A 26380-nucleotide genomic window follows, 5' to 3' on the forward strand; every position below is an offset into this window, starting at 1 on the left:
CGGCGCTGGCACCGGCACCGACACCGGCACCGACACCGGCACCGACACTGACACCGACACCGTCACCAACACCGTCACTGTCACTGTCACCGACAATGTCACCGTCACCTACACCGTCACCGACACCGACACCGTCACCGACACTGTCACTGACACCGTCACCGACACCGTCACCGTCACCGTCACCGACAATGTCACCGACACCGTCACCGTCACCGGCACCGACACTGTCACTGTCACTAGTCCCACCCACTTCGTTTATGACCATTGAGCTGCACCCATTTTAAACATTTTAAACATTTAAAACATTCTGTCTCAGCAGCTTTCCTCTTGTCTCCTCCTGATGACGGTCGCTTGTGTTGTGATCGAAACGTCGTAGTTTTTGGTTATTTTCTTTCAACCTATCAGCGTGACTTTACCGAAAGACCCAAAGAAGAAGACGAAGAAGAAGATGATGATGTTGATGTTATTGATGGTATTGATGGTGGTGGTGGTGGCCAATGGTGGTGGTGGCTGCAGGTGGAGTACAGGCTGGGGTTCCAGGTGGACGATCCGATCGCCATGGACCCCCCAACGGTGAACGTCACGTGGAACGGAGAGGTGCCCAGACTCCCCTCCGGTACGGGACACACAAGTGCAACATGCAGGACACGTACGGGTTGTACATGTACAGCGTGTCTCACCGTGTCTCACCGTGTCTCACCGTGTCCCCTTGTCTCACCGTGTCTAACCATGTCTTACCGTATTCCCGTGTCTCACCGCGTCTCACTGCGCCTCACAGCGTCCCACCACGTCTCACCGTGTCTCACCATGTCTCACCATGTCTCACCGTGTCCCCGTGTCTCACCGTGTCCCCGTGTCTCACCACGTCTCACCGTGTCTCACCATGTCTCACCATGTCTCACCGTGTCCCCGTGTCTCACCACATCTCACCTTCTCTCACCATGTCTCACCATGTCTCACCGTGTCCCCGTGTCTCACCACGTCTCACCGTGTCGCACCACGTCTCACCTTGTCTCACCGTGTCTCACCGTGTCCCCGTGTCTCACCTTGTCTCACCGTGTCCCCGTGTCTCTCCACGTCTCACCGTGTCTCACCACGTCTCACCTTGTCTCACCACGTCTCACCTTCTCTCACCGTGTCTCACCGTGTCTCACCGTGTCCCCGTGTCTCACCGTGTCCCTGTGTCTCACCGTATCCCCGTGTCTCACCGTGTCCCCCGTGTCTCACCGTGTCCCCGTGTCTCACCATGTCCCTGTGTCTCACCGTGTCCCTGTGTCTCACCTTGTCTCACCGTGTCCCCGTGTCTCACCATGTCCCTGTGTCTCACCGTGTCCCCGTGTCTCACCACGTCTCACCTTGTCTCACCGTGTCCCCGTGTCTCACCTTGTCCCTGTGTCTCACCGTGTCCCCGTGTCTCTCCACGTCTCACCGTGTCTCACCACGTCTCACCTTGTCTCACCACGTCTCACCTTCTCTCACCGTATCCCCGTGTCTCACCGTGTCCCCGTGTCTCACCGTGTCCCTGTGTCTCACCACGTCTCACCTTGTCTCACCGTGTCTCACCGTGTCCCCGTGTCTCACCGTGTCCCTGTGTCTCACCGTATCCCCGTGTCTCACCGTGTCCCCCGTGTCTCACCGTGTCCCCGTGTCTCACCGTGTCCCTGTGTCTCACCACGTCTCACCTTGTCTCACCGTGTCCCCGTGTCTCACCGTATCCCCGTGTCTCACCTTTGTCTCACCGTGTCCCCGTGTCTCACCGTGTCCCCGTGTCTCACCGTATCCCCGTGTCTCACCACGTCTCACCTTGTCTCACCACGTCTCACCTTCTCTCACCGTGTCTCACCGTGTCCCCGTGTCTCACCGTGTCTCTGTGTCTCACCGTGTCCCCGTGTCTCACCGTGTCCCCGTGTCTCACCGTGTCCTCGTGTCTCACCGTGTCCCCGTGTCTCACCTTGTCTCACCGTGTCTTACCTTGTCTCACCTTGTGTCCCCGTGTCTCACCACGTCTCACCTTGTCTCACCTTGTCTCACCGTGTCCCCGTGTCTCACCGTGTCTCACCGTGTCTCACCGTGTCCCCGTGTCTCACAGTGTCTCACCGTGTCACACCACGTCTCACCTTGTCTCACCACGTCTCACCTTGTCTCACCTTGTCTCACCGTGTCTCACCACGTCTCACCTTGTCTCACCTTGTCTCACCGTGTCCCCGTGTCTCACCGTGTCTCACCGTGTCACACCACGTCTCACCTTGTCTCACCACGTCTCACCTTGTCTCACCGTGTCTCACCACGTCTCACCTTGTCTCACCTTGTCTCACCGTGTCCCCGTGTCTCACCGTGTCTCACCACGTCTCACCGTGTCTCACCACGTCTCACCGTGTCTCACCACGTCTCACCGTGTCTCACCACGTCTCACCTTGTCTCACCTTGTCTCACCGTGTCTCACCGTGTCTCACCACGTCTCACCTTGTCTCACCTTGTCTCACCGTGTCCCCGTGTCTCACCGTGTCCCCGTGTCTCACCACGTCTCACCTTGTCTCACCTTGTCTCACCGTGTGTGCCCCCCGTGTCCCAGTGTTCCGCGTGACCCTGCCCTGCACGGGCCGCGTTGAGAGCGACGTGGCACTGCTCATGCAGCTGAACCTCACCTCCACCGCCACCTCCACCGCCACCTCCACCGCCACCGCCACCGCGGCCGGGAAAAACGTCACCACCCTCAACTTCAAGCGGCGGAAATCCTGCTCCCGACGTACGCGCACGCACGCACGCACGCACTCATACACGCGCACACACACACACGTACACGCACGCACGCACGCATGCACACGCGCGTCCTGTCTCGTCTCCTCAACCCCCTACCTGTCCGCATAACCGCCTGTCCAGTTATCCGCCTTTACCCTTAACCGCCCGTCCAGTTAACCGGCTGTCAGCGTAACTTCCTGTACGCGTGACCTCCTGTACACGTGACCACCTGTACACGTGACCACCTGTACACGTGACCACCTGTACACGTGACCTCCTGTACACGTGACCTCCTGTACACGTGACCACCTGTACACGTGACCACCTGTACACGTGACCTCCTGTACACGTGACCTCCTGTACACGTGACCTCCTGTACGCGTGACCTCCTGTACACGTGACCTGTACACGTGACCTCCTGTACACGTGACCTCCTGTACACGTGACCTCCTGTACACGTGACCACCTGTACACGTGAACTCCTGTGCGCGTGACCTCCTGTACACGTGACCTCCTGTACACGTGACCGCCCCCCCTCTGTGTTCTCTGCAGAAGCCGAACTGGATGAGGGACCACTCGGTCCATCCACCGGTGAGAAACCGGACACACGCACATGCACGCACACACACGCGCACGCACGCACACACGCGCACGCACGCACACACTTGCAAGCACACACACGCACACACACACGCACACACATGCACACACATGCAAGCACACACACACACACACGCACGCATACATACGTACGCACACACACGCACGCACGCGCATCCACACACGCACCCAAACGCACGCCGCCGCTTGTTATTGTGGTTGTTGTTGCGATTACTGTGGTGGTGCCCCCGCCGCTTGTTGACGTTGTTGTTGACGTTGTTGATGTTGTTGTTGACGTTGTTGTTGACGTTGTTGTTGTTGACGTTGTTGTTGTTGACGTTGTTGTTGACGTTGTTGTAGTCGTTGTTGTTGTTGTTGTCCTCGTTGTTGTTATTGTTGTCGTTGTTGACGTTGTTGTTGTCCTCGTTGTTGTTGTTGACGTTGTTGTTGTTGACTTTCTTGACGTTGTTGACGTTGTTGTTGTTGTTGTTGACGTTGTTGTTGTTGTTGACGTTGTTGTTGTTGTTGACGTTGTTGTTGACGTTGATGTTGTTGACGTTGTTGTTGACGTTGATGTTGTTGTTGTTGTTGACGTTGTTGTTGTTGTTGACGTTGTTGTTGTTGACGTTGTTGTTGACGTTGTTGTTGTTGACGTTGTTGTTGTTGTTGACGTTGTTGTTGACGTTGTTGTTGTTGTTGACGTTGTTGTTGTTGTTGTTGACGTTGTTGTTGTTGACGTTGTTGTTGTTGTTGTTGACGTTGTTGTTGTTGACGTTGTTGTTGTTGTTGACGTTGTTGTTGACGTTGTTGTTGTTGACGTTGTTGTTGTTGACGTTGTTGTTGTTGTTGACGTTGTTGTTGTTGTTGACGTTGTTGTTGTTGTTGACGTTGTTGTTGTTGTTGACGTTGTTGTTGTTGTTGTTGACGTTGTTGTTGTTGTTGACGTTGTTGTTGTTGACGTTGTTGTTGTTGACGTTGTTGTTGTTGTTGTTGACGTTGTTGTTGTTGTTGTTGACGTTGTTGTTGTTGTTGACGTTGTTGTTGACGTTGTTGTTGTTGACGTTGTTGTTGTTGTTGACGTTGTTGTTGTTGTTGTTGACGTTGTTGTTGTTGACGTTGTTGTTGTTGTTGACGTTGTTGTTGTTGTTGACGTTGTTGTTGTTGTTGACGTTGTTGTTGTTGTTGACGTTGTTTTTGTTGTTGTTGACGTTGTTTTTGTTGTTGTTGACGTTGTTGTTGTTGACGTTGTTGTTGTTGACGTTGTTGTTGACGTTGTTGTTGTTGTTGTTGACGTTGTTGTTGTTGACGTTGTTGTTGTTGACGTTGTTGTTGACGTTGTTGTTGTTGACGTTGTTGTTGTTGTTGACGTTGTTGTTGTGTCCGCGCCACCAGACGGGCACGGTGCGACGGCGGTGGTGGCGGCGGCGACGACGTCCACGCGCGTCTTCTACATCAGCGTGGGCGTCTGCTGCGCCGTCATCTTCCTGGTGGCGCTCGTCCTGGCGCTGCTGCACATCCACAGCATGAAGAAGGTGGAGGAGGACAGGTGAGGCGTGAGTGCGCAGCAGCCCTCGCCCGTGTGTGCCGCGTGTGTGGACCGTGTGTGAACCGTGTGTGTGTGGACCGTGTGTGGACCGTGTGTGTGCCGCGTGTGTGTGTGTGCCGCGTGTGTGGACCGTGTGTGGACCGTGTGTGTGTGGACCGTGCATGTGCCGCGTGTGTGCCGTGCATGTGCCACGCGTGTGTGGACCGTGTGTGCCGTGTGTGGATCGTGTGTGTGCCGTGTGTGTGCGCGTGTGCGCCTGTGCCGTGCGCGTGTGCCATGTGTGTACGTTTATACTACTTGTGTGTGTGTGTGTGTGCACCGTGTGTTTATACCGCGTGTGTGTGTACTGTGTATTTATGCTATGTGTGTGTGTGTGTACCGTGTGTGTATATACTACATGTGTGGTTGTACCGTGTGTGTATATACTACGTGTGTGTGTACCGTGTGTATATACTACGTGTGTGTGTGTACTGTGTGTTTATACTACGTGTGTGTGTGTACTGTGTGTTTATACTACGTGTGTGTGTACCGTGTGTATATACTACGTTTGTGTGTACCGTGTGTGTGTACCGTGTGTATATACTACGTGTGTGTGTGTACCGTGTGTATATACTACGTGTGTGTGTGTGTATATACTACGTGTGTGTGTGTGTGTACCGTGTGTATATACTACGTGTGTGTGTGTACCGTGTGTTTATACTACGTGTGTGTGTGTACCGTGTGTATATACTACGTGTGTGTGTGTACCGTGTGTATATACTACGTGTGTGTGTACCGTGTGTATATGCTACGTGTGTGTGTGTGTGTACCGTGTGTATATACTACGTGTGTGTATGTACCGTGTGTGTGTACCGCGTGTTTATACTACGTGTGTGTGTACCGTGTGTGTACCGTGTGTATATACTACGTGTGTGTGTGTACCGTGTGTATACTACGTGTGTGTGTGTGTACCGTGTGTATATACTATGTGTGTGTATGTACCGTGTGTGTGTACCGCGTGTTTATACTACGTGTGTGTGTACCGTGTGTGTACCGTGTGTATATACTACGTGTGTGTGTGTGTACCGTGTGTATACTACGTGTGTGTGTGTACCGTGTGTATACTACGTGTGTGTGTGTGTACCGTGTGTTTATACTACGTGTGTGTGTGTACCATGTGTATATACTACGTGTGTGTGTGTACCGTGTGTATATACTACATGTGTGTGTGTACTGTGTGTGTGTGTACTGTGTGTTTATACCGCGCGTGTGTGTACCGTGTGTATATACTACGTGTGTGTGTGTACCGTGTGTATAGACTATGTGTGTGTGTGTGTACCGTGTGTATATACTACGTGTGTGTGTACTGTGTGTATATACTACGTGTGTGTGTGTACCATGTGTATATACTATGTGTGTGTGTGTGTACCGTGTGTATATACTACGTGTGTGTGTGTACCGTGTGTATATACTACGTGTGTGTGTGTTCCGTGTGTGTGTACCATGTGTATATACTACGTGTGTGTGTGTACCGTGTGTATACTACGTGTGTGTGTATATACTACGTGTGTGTGTATCGTGTGTGTGTGTACCGTGTGTATATACTACGTGTGTGTGTGTACCGTGTTTTTATACTACGTGTGTGTGTGTACCGTGTGTATATGCTACGTGTGTGTACCGTGTGTATATACTACGTGTGTGTACCGTGTGTATATACTACGTGTGTGTGTATACCGTGTGTATATACGTGTGTGTGTACCGTGTGTTTATACTACGTGTGTGTGTGTACCATGTGTATATACTACATGTGTGTGTGTGTGTACCGTGTGTATATACTGTGTGTGTGTGTACCGTGTGTATATACTATGTGTGTGTTTATACCGTGTGTGTGTACCGTGTGTATATACTACGTGTGTGTTTATACCGTGTGTGTGTGTGTACCGTGTGTATATACTACGTGTGTGTGTGTGTACCATGTGTATATACTACGTGTGTGTTTATACCGTGTGTGTGTGTACCGTGTTTATATACTACGTGTGTGTTTATACCGTGTGTGTGTGTGTACCGTGTGTATGTACTACGTGTGTGTTTATACTGTGTGTGTGTACCGTGTGTATATACTACGTGTGTGTTTATACCGTGTGTGTGTGTGTACCGTGTGTATATACTACGTGTGTGTTTATACTGTGTGTGTGTGTGTACCGTGTGTCCCGCGTGCAGCCTGTTTGACAGTGAGAGCACCCAGGGGCTGTCTCAGCCGTCCACACAGACCACGCAGTGCCTCCGTGCGGACACTCCCAACAACGCAGCGCCCATCACCAGTACGATGTCATCACCCCTCACGTCACCCCTCACGTCACCCCTCACCTCACCCCTCATGTCACCTCACGTCACCCCTCACGTCACCCCTCATGTCACCCATCACCCCTCACGTCACCCCTCACGTCACCCCTCACGTCACCCCTCACGTCACCCCTTGTGTCACCCCTCACGTCACCCCTCACGTCACCCCTCACGTCACCCCTCACGTCACCCCTTGTGTCACCCCTTGTGTCACCCCTCACGTCACCCCTTGTGTCACCCTCACGTCACCCCTTGTGTCACCCCTCACGTCACCCCTCTTGTCACCCCTCACGTCACCCCTCACGTCACCCATCACGTCACCCATCACGTCACCCCTCACGTCCCCCCTTGTGTCACCCCTTACATCACTCCTCACATCACTCCTCGTGTTGCTCCTGACACCTTTATGTGGTTATGTGGTTATAGCAAACATGATCCCTTGTATAAAGGTGTCAGTTTTTGTGCCAGCTAAAAGGGTAAAAACCTATTACTATATCTTGTTACTGGCAAAGGAGGTCTTTTAGTGTAAAGGCTTACCCCGAGCTCTCAATACTCTGATAGTGCGCTGTTTTTGAGTTGTACGTCTTATGGTGTCATCTGGTCCAACACCAGTGGAGACTAGGCTCTAAGAAAAGCCGTCTCGGGTGTGGATCAATCAAATTCAAGGACAGTGCCAATATCATTATCAGAGTTGTCTCTTTTTGTTTGCATTTTGACTACTTGTGTTGTGGTTATTGCAAACATGATCCCCTTGTATAAAGGTGTCAGTTTTTGTGCCAGCTAAAAAGGGTAAAAACCTATTACTTTAGTTTTTCTTTTTTACCTACGTGACTTTACCAAGAGAACCATAGAGAATATTTGTTGAACTCCTTTCGCACCGTACCTAGCCATCTGTGCTCATCCGAGGTGCGGTAAACACGCGGATGATTATGACGATGGTGATGACGTTGATGATGATGAACCAGAAGATGGATTCTGGCTTAGCAACCATTGGAAGGATTTGATAAACCATTTCGGGTCTTAATTGAGTGATCACGCTTACGGTGACTTTCAGACCGCATCCATTATTTTTCGTCTCCCCCCCTCCTCTTTTCCGAACATAGATGGACTCGTCCATCTGAATAAACTGTCAAATCGCTCTCCGTGGTGCTAACGTTAAAAATAACCGCCACTTTTTTCAAATTTTCTTGCTGTGGTTTTCACACCTAATGATGATTGCTTGTGTTGCAGTCGAAACGTCGTGAGAATTTTATTGTTTTATATTTTTTATTATTTATTGTCTCCCTTCTACGTGGTGGTGACTTTACCGAAAGAACCAAGAATATGAATCCCTGCAGTCACGAAAGCTTTAAATCAAAAGATGATGAACCACTTTGTTGAGCTGTCATTCGTGACGGCCTGGACACTTCGCAGCAGTGCACTGGGGGGGGGGGGCGGGGGGGGGGCCTTACGTCTGCTGAAATAAAACAAAATAGTTTAAGAGTTTCTAGCCTCCACAACAGAACCTCGGGGCAAGTGCTGTTATCGAACAGCAGCAGCAGCAGCAGCGCCTATGAAGGCCGGCACGGCGCACGATGGGGTGGGTGGCCAGCACCCCCGGGCCGCCTTCGTCTCCCCAGTGGCGATGTTTACTAGAAATGTTGCGCGCAGTTTTAAGAGTGCACCTCCGTGGGGCAGCGCCAAGCGAGGGTCGTGGGCCCCGTACCTGACCCGGCCCCCCCTGCTCACCGGGCCCGGGGCCCTCGCGACACCCTGGAGCCGGAGGCTGAGTGAGCGTTGCCATGCTGTGGCTGCCACCCCCGTCGCTGAACGATCGCTGCCCAGGCCCTCTTAACGGCGCTGCCCCTCTGACCGACGTCCCTGCCCCCTGCACCTTCGCCCTGCCCCCCCCCTCCCCCGCCTCCGAGTAGACTACCCGAGCCTGAAGATTGAGAAGAACGACCTGAAGCCGCTGAACCTGCCGGAGGCGAAGAGTCGCGTGCGGGACATCGCGGTGGCGCGCGAGAGAGTCACGCTCAAGCAGGTGCTGCAGGAAGGTACGCGCACACACACACACACAGATATACACACACACACACAGATATACACACACACACACAGATATACACACACACAGATATACACAGACGCACACACACACGCAGATATACACAGACGCACGCACACACACAGATATACACAGACGCACGCACACACACAGATATACACATACGCACGCACACACACACACACACGCAGATATACACAGCCGCACGCACACACACACACGCAGATATACACAGACGCACGCACACACACACACGCAGATATACACAGCCGCACGCACACACACACAGATATACACAGACGCATGCACACACGCAGATATACACAGCCGCACGCACACACACACAGATATACACAGACGCATGCACACAGATATTCACAGACGCACACACACCCACACGCAGATATACATAGACGCACGCACGCACACACACGCAGATATACATGCACGCACACACACACACACGCAGATATACACAGACGCACACACACACGCAGATATACACAGCCGCACGCACATGCACACACACACAGATATACATAGACGCACGCACACACACAGATATACACAGAAGCACGCACACACACAGACATGCAGACACACACGCAGATATACACAGACGCACACACACACACGCAGATATACACAGCCGCACGCACACACACACAGATATACACAGACACACACACAGATATACACAGACGCACGCAAACACGCAGATATAGACAGACGTACGCACACACACACATACATACACAGACGCACGCACATACACACAGACATACACAGATGCAGGCACACACACACACAGATATACACAGATGCACGCACACACACAGACACGCAGACACACACACAGATATACAGACGCACACACACACACAGACACGCAGACACACACACAGATATACACAGACGCACACACACACACAGATATACATAGACGCACGCACACACACACACAGATATACACAGACGCACGCACACACACACACACAGATATACACAGACGCACGCACACACACAGATATACACAGCCGCACACACACACACACAGATATACACAGACGCATGCACAACACACAGATATACACAGACGCACACACACACAGATATACATAGACGCACGCACACACACACACACAGATATACACAGACGCAAGCACACACGCAGACAAACACAGATATACACAGATGCACACAGACACGCAGACACACAGACACACACAGATATACACAGACACACACACACACAGATATACACAAACGCACACAGACACACACACACAGATATACACAGACGCACACACACATGCAGACACACACACACACATATACACAGACGCACGCAGACACACACACAGACATACACACACGCACACACACACACGGACACGCAGACACACACACAGATATACACAGACGCACGCACACACGCAGACACACACACAGATATGCACAGACGCACGCACACACTCAGACATGCACACACACACACAGATATACACAGACGCACGCAGACACACACGCAGATATACACAGACGCACGCACACACGCATGCACACACGCAGACACACACACAGATATACACAGACGCACACAGACACGCAGACACACACACAGACATACACACAGACATACACAGACGCACGCACACACGCAGACACGCAGACACACACATACAGATATAAACAGACGCACGCACACACGCAGACACACACACAGATATACACAGATGCACACAGACAGACAGACACACACAGACAGACGCACACAGATACAAAAAGACAAAGACAAAGATCCCCCGTGTAGCCTTAACAGACTGTAGGGCTGTTAGCGAGCACCTATGAAGGCCGGCACGGCACACGAGGGGGTGGGTGGCCAGCACCACGACCGGCCGCCTTTGTCTCCCCAGTGGCGATGCTCACACATCGCACCAGGTACTCATTTTAGGCTGAGTCGACCTAGGGGAGGCCCGGGACCGGTTCAGATAATCGTCACTGGTCTTTGCCGTGAGCGGGAATCGAACTCGGGTCGCCAGGTTCGTAGCACAGCGTGCTAACCGCTACACTATCGCTCCCCATTACAGACACACACACAGACAACAACAACCGCCATTCGCCACTAAGTGGCGGTGACGTCACCACGATGCTTGTGCCAGGCCATGTGCACGTTAAAGCCACGTGAAGTGTCGAATGCCCGCTGGCAGGAGGTCACGGGACAGACCCTCAGGTGCCATGGGTCGACTGACTGTGATGACCGGCCGATGCACCACACACACACAGACACAGACACAGGTGCCCCGTGTAGCTCACACCGACTGGTTGAAGCAAGTGCTGTGAGCGAGCAGCACACGAGGGGCTGGGTGGCCAGCGCCACGCCCGGCCGCCTTTGTCTCCCCAGTAGCGATGATTACTTTACACTGCACCAGCTGCTCATTTGAGGCTAAGTCGACCTTGGAAAGACCCAGTGCCAGATTCAGACGATCGTCACCGGTGTTGGTGGCCGTGAGCGGGAATCGAACCCGGCTCACTGGGTTCGTAGCGCAGCGTAGCGCTAACCGCTGCACCACCGCTCCCCACTCGCGCACACGCCCACAGCTGCTTGCTTGACGGCCGGCGCGTGCGTGCACGGTGGTTGTCGCGGTTAGCGCGCCGCGCCATGAACCCCGCTACTCGCTTGAGACAGCACTTGCCCCAACAGTCCGTTAAGGCTACGCTGTTGGATCTTTGTGTTGGTGGCGACAGGGACGTTTGGCAGGATCTACCACGGTGTGCTCCTCGATGAGAAGGACCCCAAGGTGGAGAAGGAGGTGTTCGTCAAAACCGTCAACGGTACGTAGCCAGCCGTGGTCGACGGTTCTCAGCGCAGCGCGCTAACCGCTGCACCGCCGCTCCCCGTGCACTCAAAACGCGCACACGGTGGCAAATCATCGGCCCCGGCTGGCAGTAGAGTCGGCGCCCGCCTGCAGGCCGAGAGTCCTCCTCCTGCCACACAGGGGACAGCTGCTTGTGAAGAGTGTCATCATTGTGATCCCTCGTGATTGTTCAGCCCGAGTCCCTTGACTCGTCTGCGTCTTCCAACTCGAGATGGGGCCCGCTGGCCCTGAGCGGGATTCCAACTCGGGCCGCCGGGTTCACGGCGCGTTGGCCGCTCCGCTACCACTCCCCGTTCTGTGGCGAACGCACGCACGCACACACGCACACACGCACGCACGCACGCACGCACGCACACGCGCAGGCACACACGCGCACACATGCACGCACACACATGCACACACACACATGCACACACACGCACACGCGCAGGCACACACACACACACACATAGCACACACACGCACACAAGCACACACACGCGCACACATGCACACACACGCACATGCACACACACGCACACATGCACGCACACGCGCAGGCACACACACACACGCACACACACACACGCACACACACACACACACGCGCACGCACACACGCGCACACACACACGAACACACATGCACACACACACACACGCGCAGGCACACACACGCACGTCTTCTTCAGCCATGGTCGATCCGCTGCTGGACGAATGGCCCCCACAATCCTCCGCAGCCTCCCACGGATCTTTCGCCCAGCGCCTGCATAAACAATTTTTATTTTTTATTTTTTACCAGGTGACTGAGCTACGTAGCTCTCTTTCAGAGAGCGATCCTGGCCGTCACAAATGATAGCTGAGCGAAGTGGCTTATCATCGTGTGGAAATTTAAAGCAATAGCCGAATGCTCTGAGCGCGCGCTGATAATGCTAAACGTGGAGGGAAAAACTGGAGGGCACGGAGGAAAATCCACGCGACCATGGGGGAAGAGAGCGAGAGGGGGACAGGCGAGCTCCAAATATACAACAGACATCAGGGTTGGTATCGAAGCCACGACCTCCTGTACACCGGGCAAGATAGTTAACATCTCGCCAATCTCTCCATCTCCTCGGCAAACACGCGGAGAGGGGGGATGTATCTGAGGCCTGTGACCCCCCCTATGTGACCCTGTGACCCCCCCACCTGTGTGACCCTGTGACCCCCCCGTGTGACCCTGTGACCCCCCTGTGTGACGCTGTGACCCCACCTGTGTGACCCTGTGACCCCCCCTGCGTGACCCTGTGACCCCACCTGTGTGACCCTGTGACCCCCCCCTGTGTGACCCTGTGACCCCCCCCCGTGTGACCCTGTGACCCCCCTGTGTGACCCTGTGACCCCCCCTGTGTGACCCTGTGACCCCCCCTGTGTGACCCTGTGACCCCTCCTGTGTGACCCTGTGACCCCCCCTGTGTGACTCTGTGACCCCCCTGTGTGACCCTATGACCCCCCCTGTGTGACCTTGTGACCCCCCCTGTGTGACCCTGTGACCCCCCCGTGTGACCCTGTGACCCCCCTGTGTGACCCTGTGACCCCCCCTGTGTGACCCTGTGACCCCCCCTGTGTGACCCTGTGACCCCTCCTGTGTGACCCTGTGACCCCCCCTGTGTGACTCTGTGACCCCCCTGTGTGACCCTATGACCCCCCCTGTGTGACCTTGTGACCCCCCCTGTGTGACCCTGTGACCCCCCCGTGTGACCCTGTAACCCCCCTGTGTGACCCTGTGACCCCCCCTGTGTGACCCTGTGACCCCCCCTGTGTGACCCTGTGTGACCCTGTGACCCCCCCGTGTGACCCTGTGACCCCCCCCCCCCCCACAGAGCACGCCTCCGAGGTTCAGATTGTCCTCATGCTCACGGAGAGCTGCAAGCTACGAGGGCTGCACCACCGGTGAGACGCGGGGGGCAACATCGGGTTAGCGCGGTGTGCCACGTACGGTGGTGCGGAACAAGTTCAACACCCAGACACGCAGACGTACAGACGTGCATACACACAACGCTACACCATCATCATCATCTCACCAGTCGTGTAGTCGTTAGCGCTACGCTGCGCTACGAACCCAGTGACCCGAGTTCGACTCCCGCTCACGGCCAACACCCAGTGAGGATTATCGGAACCGGTACTGGGTCTCCTCTAGGACGACTCGGCCTCAAATGAGCACCTGGTGCGGCGTGTGAACATCGCCACTGGGGAGACAAAGGCGGCCGGGTGTGGTGCTGGCCACCCCCTTGTGTGCTGTTCCGGCCTTCATAGGGGCTACTCGCTACCAGCACTTGCCCCAATAGTCTGTTAAGGTTATATGGGGGATCTTTGTCTTTGATGGTGGAGATGGTGATGACGGTGGTGACGATGATAACAATGATGGCAGTAATGATGATGGTGATGATGACGGTAATGGTGATGGTGACGGAGATGGTATTGATGATGATGACGGTGGGGATAATAGTGATGATGACGGTGATGATGGCGGTGGTGATGATGATGATGGTAATGGTGATGATGGTGGTGATGATGATGATGATGGGTTGTGTGTGTGATGGTGATGGTGACTGTGTGTGTGATGATGGTGACTGTGTGTGATGGTGATGGTGAGTGTGTGTGTGATGGTGATGGTGAGTGTGTGTGTGATGATGATGGTGACTGTGTGTGTGATGGTGACTGTGTGTGTGTGATGGTGACTGTGTGTGTGTGATGGTGACTGTGTGTGTGATGATGATGGTGACTGTGTGTGTGATTATGGTGACTGTGTGTGTGATGGTGACTGTGTGTGTGTGATGGTGATGGTGAGTGTGTGTGTGATGATGATGGTGACTGTGTGTGATGATGGTGAGTGTGTGTGTGATGATGATGGTGACTGTGTGTGTGATGATGGTGACTGTGTGTGTGATTATGGTGACTGTGTGTGTGATGATGATGGTGACTGTGTGTGTGATGGTGACTGTGTGTGTGTGTGTGTGATGATGATGGACTGTGTGTGTGATGATGGTGACTGTGTGTGTGATGATGATGGTGACTGTGTGTGTGATGGTGAGTGTGTGTGTGTGATGATGGTGAGTGTGTGTGTGATGATGGTGACTGTGTGTGTGTGTGTGATGATGGTGACTGTGTGTGTGTGTGTGTGATGATGGTGACTGTGTGTGTGTGATGATGGTGACTGTGTGTGTGTGTGTGATGATGGTGACTGTGTGTGTGTGATGATGATGGTGACTGTGTGTGTGTGATGATGGTGACTGTGTGTGTGTGATGATGATGGTGACTGTGTGTGTGTGTGATGATGGTGACTGTGTGTGATGGTGACTGTGTGTGTGATGATGATGGTGACTGTGTGTGTGATGATGACGGGTTGTGTGTGTGTGTGTGATGGTGACTGTGTGTGATGGTGACTGTGTGTGATGGTGACTGTGTGTGTGTGTGATGATGATGGTGACTGTGTGTGTGTGATGGTGACTGTGTGTGTGATGGTGACTGTGTGTGTGATGGTGACTGTGTGTGTGTGATGGTGATGGTGACTGTGTGTGTGTGATGGTGATGGTGACTGTGTGTGTGTGATGGTGATGGTGACTGTGTGTGTGTGTGTGTGATGATGACTGTGTGTGTGTGTGATGGTGATGGTGACTGTGTGTGTGTGATGGTGACTGTGTGTGTGTGTGATGATGACTGTGTGTGTGTGATGGTGATGGTGACTGTGTGTGTGTGATGATGACTGGTTTTTTGTGATGGTGACTGTTTGTGTGTGTGATGATGGTGACTGTGTGTGTGTGTCTGATGATGGTGACTGTGTGTGTGTGTAATGATGATGGTGACTGTGTGTGTGTGATGGTGACTGTGTGTGTGTGACGATGGTGATGATGGTGAGTGTGTGTGTGACGATGGTGATGATGGTGACTGTGTGTGTGTGTGATGGTGAGTGTGTGTGATGATGATGGTGACTGTGTGTGTGATTATGGTGACTGTGTGTGTGATGGTGACTGTGTGTGTGATGGTGATGGTGAGTGTGTGTGTGATGATGATGGTGACTGTGTGTGTGATGATGGTGAGTGTGTGTGTGATGATGATTGTGACTGTGTGTGTGATGATGGTGACTGTGTGTGTGATGATGGTGACTGTGTGTGTGATGATGATTGTGACTGTGTGTGATGATGATGGTGACTGTGTGTGTGATGATGATGGTGACTGTGTGTGTGATGGTGAGTGTGTGTGTGTGAGATGATGGTGACTGTGTGTGTGTGTGATGATGGTGACTGTGTGTGTGTGTGTGATGATGGTGACTGTGTGTGTGATGGTGACTGTGTGTGTGATGGTGAGTGTGTGTGTGAGATGATGGTGAGTGTGTGTGTGTGATGGTGAGTGTGTGTGTGTGATGATGATGATGGTGACTGTGTGTGTGTGTGATGATGATGGTGACTGTGTGTGTGTGATGGTGAGTGTGTGTGTGTGATGATGATGATGTTGACTGTGTGTGTGTGTGATGATGTTGACTGTGTGTGTGTGTGAGGATGGTGAGTGTGTGTGTGTGATGGTGAGTGTGTGTGTGTGTGATGATGATGATGTTGACTGTGTGTGTGTGTGATGATGTTGACTGTGTGTGTGTGTGTGATGATGGTGAGTGTGTGTGTGTGATGGTGAGTGTGTGTGATGATGATGATGATGATGGTGACTGTGTGTGTGTGTGTGTGATGATGGTGAGTGTGTGTGTGTGTGTGATGGTGAGTGTGTGTGTGTGATGATGTTGAGTGTGTGTGTGTGTGATGGTGAGTGTGTGTGTGATGATGATGTTGACTGTGTGTGTGATGATGGTGAGTGTGTGTGTGTGATGATGGTGAGTGTGTGTGTGTGTGATGATGGTGAGTGTGTGTGTGATGATGTTGACTGTGTGTGTGTGATGATGGTGAGTGTGTGTGTGTGATGGTGAGTGTGTGTGTGTGATGGTGATGATGTTGACTGTGTGTGTGTGATGGTGAGTGTGTGTGATGATGATGATGTTGACTGTGTGTGTGTGTGAGATAATGGTGAGTGTGTGTGTGATGGTGAGTGTGTGTGATGATGATGATGATGGTGACTGTGTGTGTGTGTGTGATGATGGTGAGTGTGTGTGTGTGTGATGGTGAGTGTGTGTGTGTGATGATGTTGAGTGTGTGTGATGGTGAGTGTGTGTGTGATGATGATGTTGACTGTGTGTGTGATGATGGTGTGTGTGTGTGATGATGGTGAGTGTGTGTGTGTGATGATGGTGAGTGTGTGTGTGATGATGTTGACTGTGTGTGTGTGATGATGGTGAGTGTGTGTGTGTGATGGTGAGTGTGTGTGTGTGATGGTGATGATGTTGACTGTGTGTGTGTGTGTGATGGTGAGTGTGTGTGTGATGATGATGTTGACTGTGTGTGTGTGTGAGATAATGGTGAGTGTGTGTGTGATGGTGAGTGTGTGTGTGATGATGATGATGTTGACTGTGTGTGTGTGAGATAATGGTGAGTGTGTGTGTGTGATGGTGAGTGTGTGTGTGTGATGATCATGTTGACTGTGTGTGTGTGTGATGATGGTGAGTGTGTGTGTGATGGTGAGTGTGTGTGTGTGTGATGATGATGATGTTGGCTGTGTGTGTGATGATGGTGAGTGTGTGTGTGTGTGATGGTGAGTGTGTGTGATGATGATGATGTTGACTGTGTGTGTGTGATGGTGAGTGTGTGTGTGTGTTGATGGTGACTGTGTGTGTGTGTGAGATAATGGTGAGTGTGTGTGTGTGATGCTGAGTGTGTGTGATGATGATGATGATGTTGACTGTGTGTGTGATGGTGAGTGTGTGATGATGATGATGTTGACTGTGTGTGTGATGGTGAGTGTGTGTGATGATGATGTTGACTGTGTGTGTGATGGTGAGTGTGTGTGATGATGATGATGGTGAGTGTGTGTGTGTGATGGTGAGTGTGTGTGTGTGATGATGTTCAGTGTGTGTGTGTGATGATGATGTTGACTGTGTGTGTGTGTGATGATGTTGAGTGTGTGTGTGTGATGGTGAGTGAGTGTGTGTGATGGTGAGTGTGTGTGTGTGATGATGATGATGATGTTGACTGTGTGTGTGTGATGATGGTGAGTGTGTGTGTGATGATGATGATGATGATGTTGACTGTGTGTGTGTGATGATGGTGAGTGCGTGTGATGATGATGATGTTGACTGTGTTAGTGTGTGTGTGATGGTGTGTGTGTGTGTGATGGTGATGTTGACTGTGAGTGTGTGTGTGATGGTGAGTGTGTGTGTGTGTGATGATGATGATGTTGACTGTGTGTGTGTGATGATGGTGTGTGTGTGTGATGATGATGATGTTGACTGTGTGAGTGTGTGTGTGATGGTGAGTGTGTGTGTGTGTGTGATGATGGTGAGTGTGTGTGTGATGGTGAGTGTGTGTGTGTGATGATGATGATGATGTTGGCTGTGTGTGTGTGTGATGATGATGATGATGTTGGCTGTGTGTGTGTGCGTGATGAGGAACCTTCTGCCGATCTGTGCGGTGTGCGTGGACGACGGCGAGCGTCCCCTCGTGCTGCTGCCGCTCATGAGCTGGGGCAACCTGAAACTCTTCCTTCGCCAGTGCAAGCTGGCCGAGGCCAACAACCCACAGGTGGCCAACAACAACAACAACAACACCACCAACAACAACAACACAGGCATCAACAACAACAATAACACCGACAACAACAACAACACAGGCATCAACAACAACAATAACACCGCCAACAACAACAACACAGGCATCAACAACAACAACAATAACACCGACAACAACAACAACACAGGCATCAACAACAACAACAACACTGCCAACAACAACAACACAGGCATCAACAACATCAATAACACCGACAACAACAACAACACCGCCAACAACAACAACACAGGCATCAACAACAACAATAACACGACAACAACAACACTGCCACCAGCAATAATAACAACAACAACAATAATAACACCGCCTACAACAACGCTGCCAACAAAAACAACACGGCCAACAACACCAACAACACCACTACCGGCAACAACAATAACAAAAACAATCATGACAACACCGCCAACAACGACAACAACACTACTAACAACAACAACAACAACACTGCCAACAACAACACCACCAACGATAATACCACCAACACCACCAATTACGACAACAACACCACCATCACATCCACAGGGTTGCTAAACCCCCCTACAGGTGTACTCACCTGGACACCACCGCGACCACACCAGTAGCAACGCCAACACCGCTACCACCACCACCACAACTACCACTGCCGGTATCGCGAGCACCACCATCGTCACCGCCACCGCCAGCACCACCAACAGCCGCCAGCGCCGCCCGTTGAGGGAAGTAAAGAGGCCTTGGGTAGGACGCGCCGTGGCTAGCGGGATCCGTAATCGCAGTCGTTGGGGGTTGGCGCGCGTGAATCTCAATGCGTCGTCACATCCGCTGCCGCCAACGTCACCCGACGCGTCCATTTTTAGTCTGGGGGGGTTTGTCACGTGAACAAAACGTGGCCAGTCCGTAGCCAGTTGTGGCTGTGTTGTCGGGAGAGGTGGAACCCGCTGCAGCGCTTGCTGTTCGAGTAGCCGCGACTGTTTCGCCGGCTGTTACGACACCGACGGCGACAACCAGCGGCAGCTTCATCGGGGGGGGGGGTGGGGCACAGTCGGAGTGGTGATGCATTTGTATTCACCTCTGCCGTGCACGGCATTGTTGCGTTTGCGCCTCGCTTGTGCAATTCCCTGCCGTTTGGGGAAATCCGTTTCACCGACAGTGTGGATGAATTTCGATTTGAAGCTTTCGTGAGTTGCAGGGATTCATCTTCTTTGGTTCTTTCGGTAAAGTCACGTAGAATGAGAATAAAATAATAAATTAATAAAATAACACTAAAATTATCACGACAGCTCTGTCGTCCCGACAGATCTGTTCCTTTCACCTAAAGAAGGCCACTTGTGTTGTGGCCGAAACGTCATGAGAATTTTATCGTGTTATTTTATTAATTTATTATTTTATTCTCATTCTACGCGACTTTACCGAAAGAACCAGAGAAAATGTGGATACATTTTGATTTAAAGCTTTCGTGACTGCAGGGATTCATATTCTTGGTTCTTTCGGCAAAGTCACCACGTAGAAGGGAAACAATAAAATAATAAAAATATAAAACAATACAATTCTCACGACGTTTCGACTAGCAACACAAGCAATCATCATCAGGTGTGAAAACCACGGGCAAGAAAATTTGGATAACTTTTAACGCGCCTGTCTAAAACAAAACCACGTCCTTCCTAAGTCCGTTCATTCTATTCAGCTCTACATTCTTGTAATCTTACAAGACGCCTTGAGACATCAAGTGGAAGGCGCCTTACAAACAAATGTAAATAATAATCATGATCAGTATTGATCACGAAGGTATGCCGACGCGTTGTGCGACGAGGCGATGATAGCCGATGGTGAGGAGCGTGATGGGAGAATCGGCCAAGGGGCGCGATGTGCTTTTTGCCGATTGCACGGGCCGCCACGGAGATGGAGCCGCGGAATTACTTTGCGTGGAAGATTTCGCCCGCGATGGGTTGTTGCGGATTGTAGAGGCCGTTCATCCAGTCGTGGATTATTCCGGGCTGATGACGGTGTGCGTGCGTGTGTGTGCGTGCGCGCGTACGTGTGTGCGTGTGTGTGTGGGTGCGTGCGTGTGCGTGTGTGTGCGTGTGTGCGTGCGTGTGTGTGTGTGCGTGTGTGTGCGTGCGTGTGTGTGTGTGTGCGCATGCGTGCGTGTGTGTGTGCGCGCGTGCGTGTGTGTGCGTGCGTGTGTGTGTGTGCGTGCGTGTGTGTGCGTGTGTGTGTGTGCGTGTGTGTGTGTGTGCGCATGCGTGCGTGTGTGTGTGCGCGCGTGCGTGTGTGTGCGTGCGTGTGTGTGCGTGTGTGTGCGTGCGTGTGCGTGTGTGTGTGTGCGTGCGCGTGCGTGTGTGCGCGCGTGTGTGTGCATGCGTGTGCGTGCGTGTGTGTGTGTGTGTGCGTGTGTGTGTGCGCGTGCGTGTGCGTGTGTGTGTGTGCGTGCGTGTGCGTGTGTGTGTGTGCGTGCGTGTGCGCGTGTGTGTGCGTGTGTGTGCGTGCGTGTGCATGCGTGTGCGTGTGTGTGCGTGTGTGCGCGTGCGTGTGTGCGCGCGTGTGTGTGCATGCGTGTGTGTGTGTGTGCGTGTGTGCGTGTGCGCGCGTGTGTGTGTGCGCGTGCGTGCGTTCGGCACAGAATGGCGAGTGGTGGTGCAGCGGTTAGCGCAATGCTCTATGAACCCGGCGACCCGCGTTGCATACCCGGTTATCTGAACCGGTCATGGGCCTCCCCTAGGTCGACTCAGCCTCAAATGAGTACCTGGTGCGGTGCGTAGTAAACATCGCCACTGGGGAGACAAAGGCGGCCGTGCGTGGTGCTGGCCACCCACCCCCCTCGCGTGTGCCGTGCCGGCCTTAATAGGTGCTCGCGAACCGCACTTGCCTCGAACAGTGTGTTGACGCTATGTGGGGGATCTTTGTCTTTGTGTTCATCACAGAGCCTATCGCAGCAAGACCTGGTGAACATCGCCATCCAGATAGCGTGCGGCATGAGCTACCTCACCAAGCGAGAGGTGGTACACCGTGACCTCGCTGCCAGGAACTGCGTGTAAGCTCACCCCCCCCCGTAAGCTCATCACATGCGTGTGCCCCTCCCCGCCACCGTGTGACATCACCTTGTGTATCGTGTGGGGAGTGTGGGGAGTTGTTTAAACATCGCCACTAGGAGAGACTCAGGCGGCCGGGCGTGGTGCTGGCCAATCGCGCCCTCGTGTGCCGTGCCGGCCTTCATAGGCGCTGCTGCTCGCTAACAGCACTTGCCCCTACAGTCTGTTGAGGCTACACGGGGGATCTTTGTCTTTTGTGTGGGAAGCGGTGGCAAAGCGGTTAGCACGGCGACCTGAGTTAGATTCCTGCTCGTGGCCACCAACACCGGTGACGATTATCTGAACCGGTCCTGGGCCTCCCCTAGGTCGACTCAGACTCAAATGAGTACCTGGTGCGGTGTGTAGTGAACATCGCCGATGGGGAGACAAAGGCGGCCGGGCGCGCTGCTGGCCACCCACCCCCTCGTGTGCCGCAGTGCCGGCCTTGATCAGTGCTGTGCTCGCTAACAGCACTTGCCCCAACGGTCTGTTGAGGCTACACGGGGGATCTTTGTCTTTGTGTGCGTGCAGCATTGACGAGGGCCTGCACGTGAAGATCACGGACACGGCGCTGGCACGTGACCTCTTCCCCATGGACTACCACTGCCTGGGGGACAACGTGAACCGGCCCGTCCGCTGGATGGCCCTCGAAGGGCTCCTCCACCACGACTTCTCCCCCGCCAGCGACGTGGTATGACCCATGACGCTCCCTACCACCCCCCATCCCCCACCAGAGACGTGGTATGACCCATGACGCTCCCTACCCCCCCTCGTCCCCCACAGCAACGTGGTATGACCCATGACGCTCCCTACCCCCCTCGTCCCCCACAGCGACGTGGTATGACCCATGATGCTCCCTACCACCCCTGTCCCCCACAGCGACGTGGTATGACCCATGACGCTCCCTACCCCCCCTCGTCCCCCACAGCGACGTGGTACAACCCGTGACGCTCCCTACCACCCCCCGTCCCCCACAGCGACGTGGTATGACCCATGACGCTCCCTACCACCCCTCGTCCCCCACAGCGACGTGGTATGACCCATGACGCTCCCTACCACCCCTGTCCCCCACAGCGACGTGGTATGACCCATGACGCTCCCTACCCCCCCCCGTCCCCCACAGCGACGTGGTATGACCCATGACGCTCCCTACCACCCCTGTCCCCCACAGCGACGTGGTATGACCCATGACGCTCCCCACCACCCCTGTCCCCCACAGCGACGTGGTATGACCCATGACGCTCCTCACCGCCCCTGTCCCCCACAGCGACGTGGTATGACCCATGACGCTCCCTACCCCCCCCCCCACAGCGACGTGGTACGATCCGTGATGCTCCCTCTACGGTGACGCGGTGGGAGCTGTGTCTAGAGTGTGTGTGTGTTACTCTGTGTGTGTTACTGTGTGTGTGTGTTACTCTGTGTGTGTGTGTCTAGAGTGTGTGTATGTTACTCTGTGTGTTACTGTGTGTGTGTTACTCTGTGTGTGTGTGTGTGTCTAGAGTGTGTGTGTGTTACTCTGTGTGTGTGTTACTGTGTGTGTGTGTGTGTTACTCTGTGTGTGTTACTCTGTGTGTGTTACTCTGTGTGTGTTACTCTGTGTGTGTTACTCTGTGTGTGTGTGTTACTCTGTATGAGTGTGTTACTCTGTGTGTGTGTTACTCTGTGTGTGTTACTCTGTGTGTGTTGCTCTGTGTGTGTGTTGCTCTGTGTGTGTGTGTTGCTCTGTGTGTGTGTGTTGCTCTGTGTGTGTTGCTCTGTGTGTGTGTGTTGCTCTGTGTGTGTTACTCTGTGTGTGTTACTCTGTGTGTGTGTTGCTCTGTGTGTGTTGCTCTGTGTGTGTTGCTCTGTGTGTGTTACTCTGCGTGTGTTACTCTGTGTGTGTTACTCTGTGTGCGTGTTGCTCTGTGTGTGTGTTACTCTGTGTGTGTGTGTTACTCTGTGTGTGTTGCTCTGTGTGTGTGTTACTCTGTGTGTGTGTTGCTCTGTGTGTGTGTGTTGCTCTGTGTGTGTGTGTTGCTCTGTGTGTGTGTTTTGCTATGTGTGTGTGTGTTGCTCTGTGTGTGTGTGTGTTGCTCTGTGTGTGTGTGTTACTCTGTGTGTGTGTGTTACTCTGTGTGTGTGTTACTGTGTGTGTGTGTTAATCTGTGTGTGTGTTACTCTGTGTGTGTGTGTTACTCTGTGTGTGTGTTACTCTGTGTGTGTTACTCTGTGTGTGTGTGTTACTCTGTATGTGTGTTAAACAACCCCCTACCTCCTCGCGGTGCCGGACGGGCAACTCTGTCGTGGACAGTGCTGTGGGGGGAGATCCAATTTTGATTGGCTCCTCCCCTCATGGCATATGTGTCCACCACAGGGGCTAAACGGGGGCTCTGGACGGGTGCGAGGGGCTGGTAACCCCTCCACCTTCAATTAATTACCACGAAACCACGAGTTAAACTGAAATATGTAACTAATAAGCTTGTGCCGGAGGCCCCGGGGGGCCAGGCGTCTATGACGTCTCCTGGCCAAACCCCAATTGGCGGAGCCAGGAGATTGAATACCTACCCTCGGGGCTACTCCAGAAACAACGAAAAGCCACTACGGGTGGCCACGTGGAATGTTCGAACGCTCACTGCGGAGGAGAGGCTGCCACTCCTCTGTCGGGAGCTGGACCGGTACCGCCTGGATCTATGCGGCATTCAGGAGGTCCGGTGGACCGGCTCTGGCTCCTGCCACCATGAGGGGTGGACAGTCCTCTACTCGGGGCAGCAAACTGCCAAACAACAGGGTGTGGCTCTTCTTTTGAACAAAAGATTGAAGGGGGCGTGGGAGCGTGGCTGTGAGGTGTGGGAAGCTGTAAGCCCCAGGCTACTTTGGGCTCGCCTTCCCATCAACCGGAGGCGAGGAATGGTGGTCGTGGTTACTTATGCCCCCACCGAAGATGAACATCCGTGGAGGGATGCAGGCAAAGCCGATGAGTCAGATGCCTTCTATGACCTCCTGTCACAGGTGCTGGCTAAAGTGGCCCCTCGGGATAGAGTCATCATGTTGGGTGACTTCAATGCCCGAGTTGGTCATGATACTGGCACCTGGTCTGGAGTGATTGGAGGGCATGGGCCAGATGAGCTCAATAACAACGGTAGGAGGCTGCTAGATTTTTGTGCAGCCCATGGGCTTGTAATTACCAACACGCTGTTCCGGCATCGGCGCATCCACACAACATCATGGATGCATGCCGGGTCCAAGCAAGAACATCTGCTGGACTACATAGTGACGTACCAGCGGATGCGAGCCCATGTCCTTGACACCAGGACCTACCGTGGAGCTGATCTGCCCTCTGACCATCGACTAGTCATCTGTAAGATGCGCCTGCCATTCTTCCACTCCGGTGGTGGGTGTACACCCAGGACCCCATTCCGACCTAAAGTGGCCTGGTCTCAGTTATCTGATGAAAGTTGCAAGCGAGAATTTCATCATCGCTTGCGGCTGGGATTGGCATCGTCCCCGACTCCTCCTGATGTCGAGGGTAAATGGGCGAGGTTTAGGACTGTGACTCATGCAGCTGCAATGGCTGCTTTGGGTACGCGGTCCAGACCTCCCCAGAGACCCTGGCTGACAGAGGAGGTGTTCAGGATGGTTGAGAAAAAGCGACAGGCCCACTGCCATCGGCTACAGAATCCCACGTCAGAGAATGAGGAGGCTTACCACAGCCTTCGCTCGGAGGTTCGGAGAGCCGTGAGGCGCTGCAAGGATGGGTGGTGGTCGCGGGTTGCTGAGGAGATGGAGTCTGCCTCAGTGGCCCGTGATCACAAATCTCTATTTAACTCCATCAAAAAAGTAACCTGCAGCGCCACACCTATTGCCATCATTAGGGGAAAAAACGGTGATCCAATCTCCGTACCCCAGGAACAGGTTTGCAGATTTGCTGAGCATTTCTGTGAGGTCCTGGGGGAGAGAAAATCCCTCAGCCAGGAAAACATCGTGGCATAAAGTGAGGATGACCCTGCTGAGGCTGCGGTGCCTCAAATATTGGAAGAAGTCACCCCCTGTGAGTGGCTGGCTGAGGTGCCATCTGTTGAGGAAGTACTGAAGGCGATCCGGAGTCTGAGACCAGGAAAGGCAGCGGGCAGAGATGATCTCCCAAGCGAAATGCTGAGGGAGGGTGGCGTTTGCGCACAGACTGCCCTATATGACATCATAACAACAGTCTGGACCACTGGACGGGTTCCGCAGGATTGGAAGGATGCCCTGGTGGTCCCCCTTTTTAAGAAGGGGGACCGCACAGACTGTAACAACTACAGGGGCATCTCACTCCTCAGTGTGCCGGGAAAGGTCCTGGCAAGGATTATTCAGCATCGCCTTGCCAGGCACGCTGAGGAGAGGCTTGCGGAGCCCCAATGCGGTTTCAGGAAAGGGCGGTCCTGCACAGATGCCATATTTTCTGTCCGTCTGCTACAGCAGAGGTGTAGGGAATTCCAACAAGACCTGCATCTCTGCTTTATTGACCTGGTCAAGGCCTATGATACCATCAGTAGGCCT

The 26380-nt window shown here is 53.2% G+C and overlaps 1 protein-coding gene across 1 annotated transcript in view; it reads left to right on the forward strand.

Annotated features, from left to right (window-relative positions):
- RYK (receptor like tyrosine kinase) overlaps nucleotides 1-26380 on the forward strand; it is a 73421-nt gene that overhangs the window by 38269 nt on the left and 8772 nt on the right. Inside the window, exons 3-13 of the mRNA XM_032980276.2 lie at nucleotides 520-619; nucleotides 2576-2749; nucleotides 3295-3333; nucleotides 4735-4888; nucleotides 7088-7188; nucleotides 9121-9246; nucleotides 12006-12092; nucleotides 13974-14043; nucleotides 18638-18770; nucleotides 21716-21825; nucleotides 22394-22553. Of these exons, the coding sequence (XP_032836167.1) occupies nucleotides 520-619; nucleotides 2576-2749; nucleotides 3295-3333; nucleotides 4735-4888; nucleotides 7088-7188; nucleotides 9121-9246; nucleotides 12006-12092; nucleotides 13974-14043; nucleotides 18638-18770; nucleotides 21716-21825; nucleotides 22394-22553 (1254 nt within the window). The remainder of the gene's footprint in view (nucleotides 1-519; nucleotides 620-2575; nucleotides 2750-3294; nucleotides 3334-4734; nucleotides 4889-7087; nucleotides 7189-9120; nucleotides 9247-12005; nucleotides 12093-13973; nucleotides 14044-18637; nucleotides 18771-21715; nucleotides 21826-22393; nucleotides 22554-26380) is intronic.

This window comes from Petromyzon marinus, chromosome 64, assembly GCF_048934315.1.
Source record: "Petromyzon marinus isolate PM22_M1 ecotype Great Lakes invasive population chromosome 64, UKy_Petmar_22M1.pri1.0, whole genome shotgun sequence".
Classification (NCBI taxonomy): domain Eukaryota; kingdom Metazoa; phylum Chordata; class Hyperoartia; order Petromyzontiformes; family Petromyzontidae; genus Petromyzon; species Petromyzon marinus.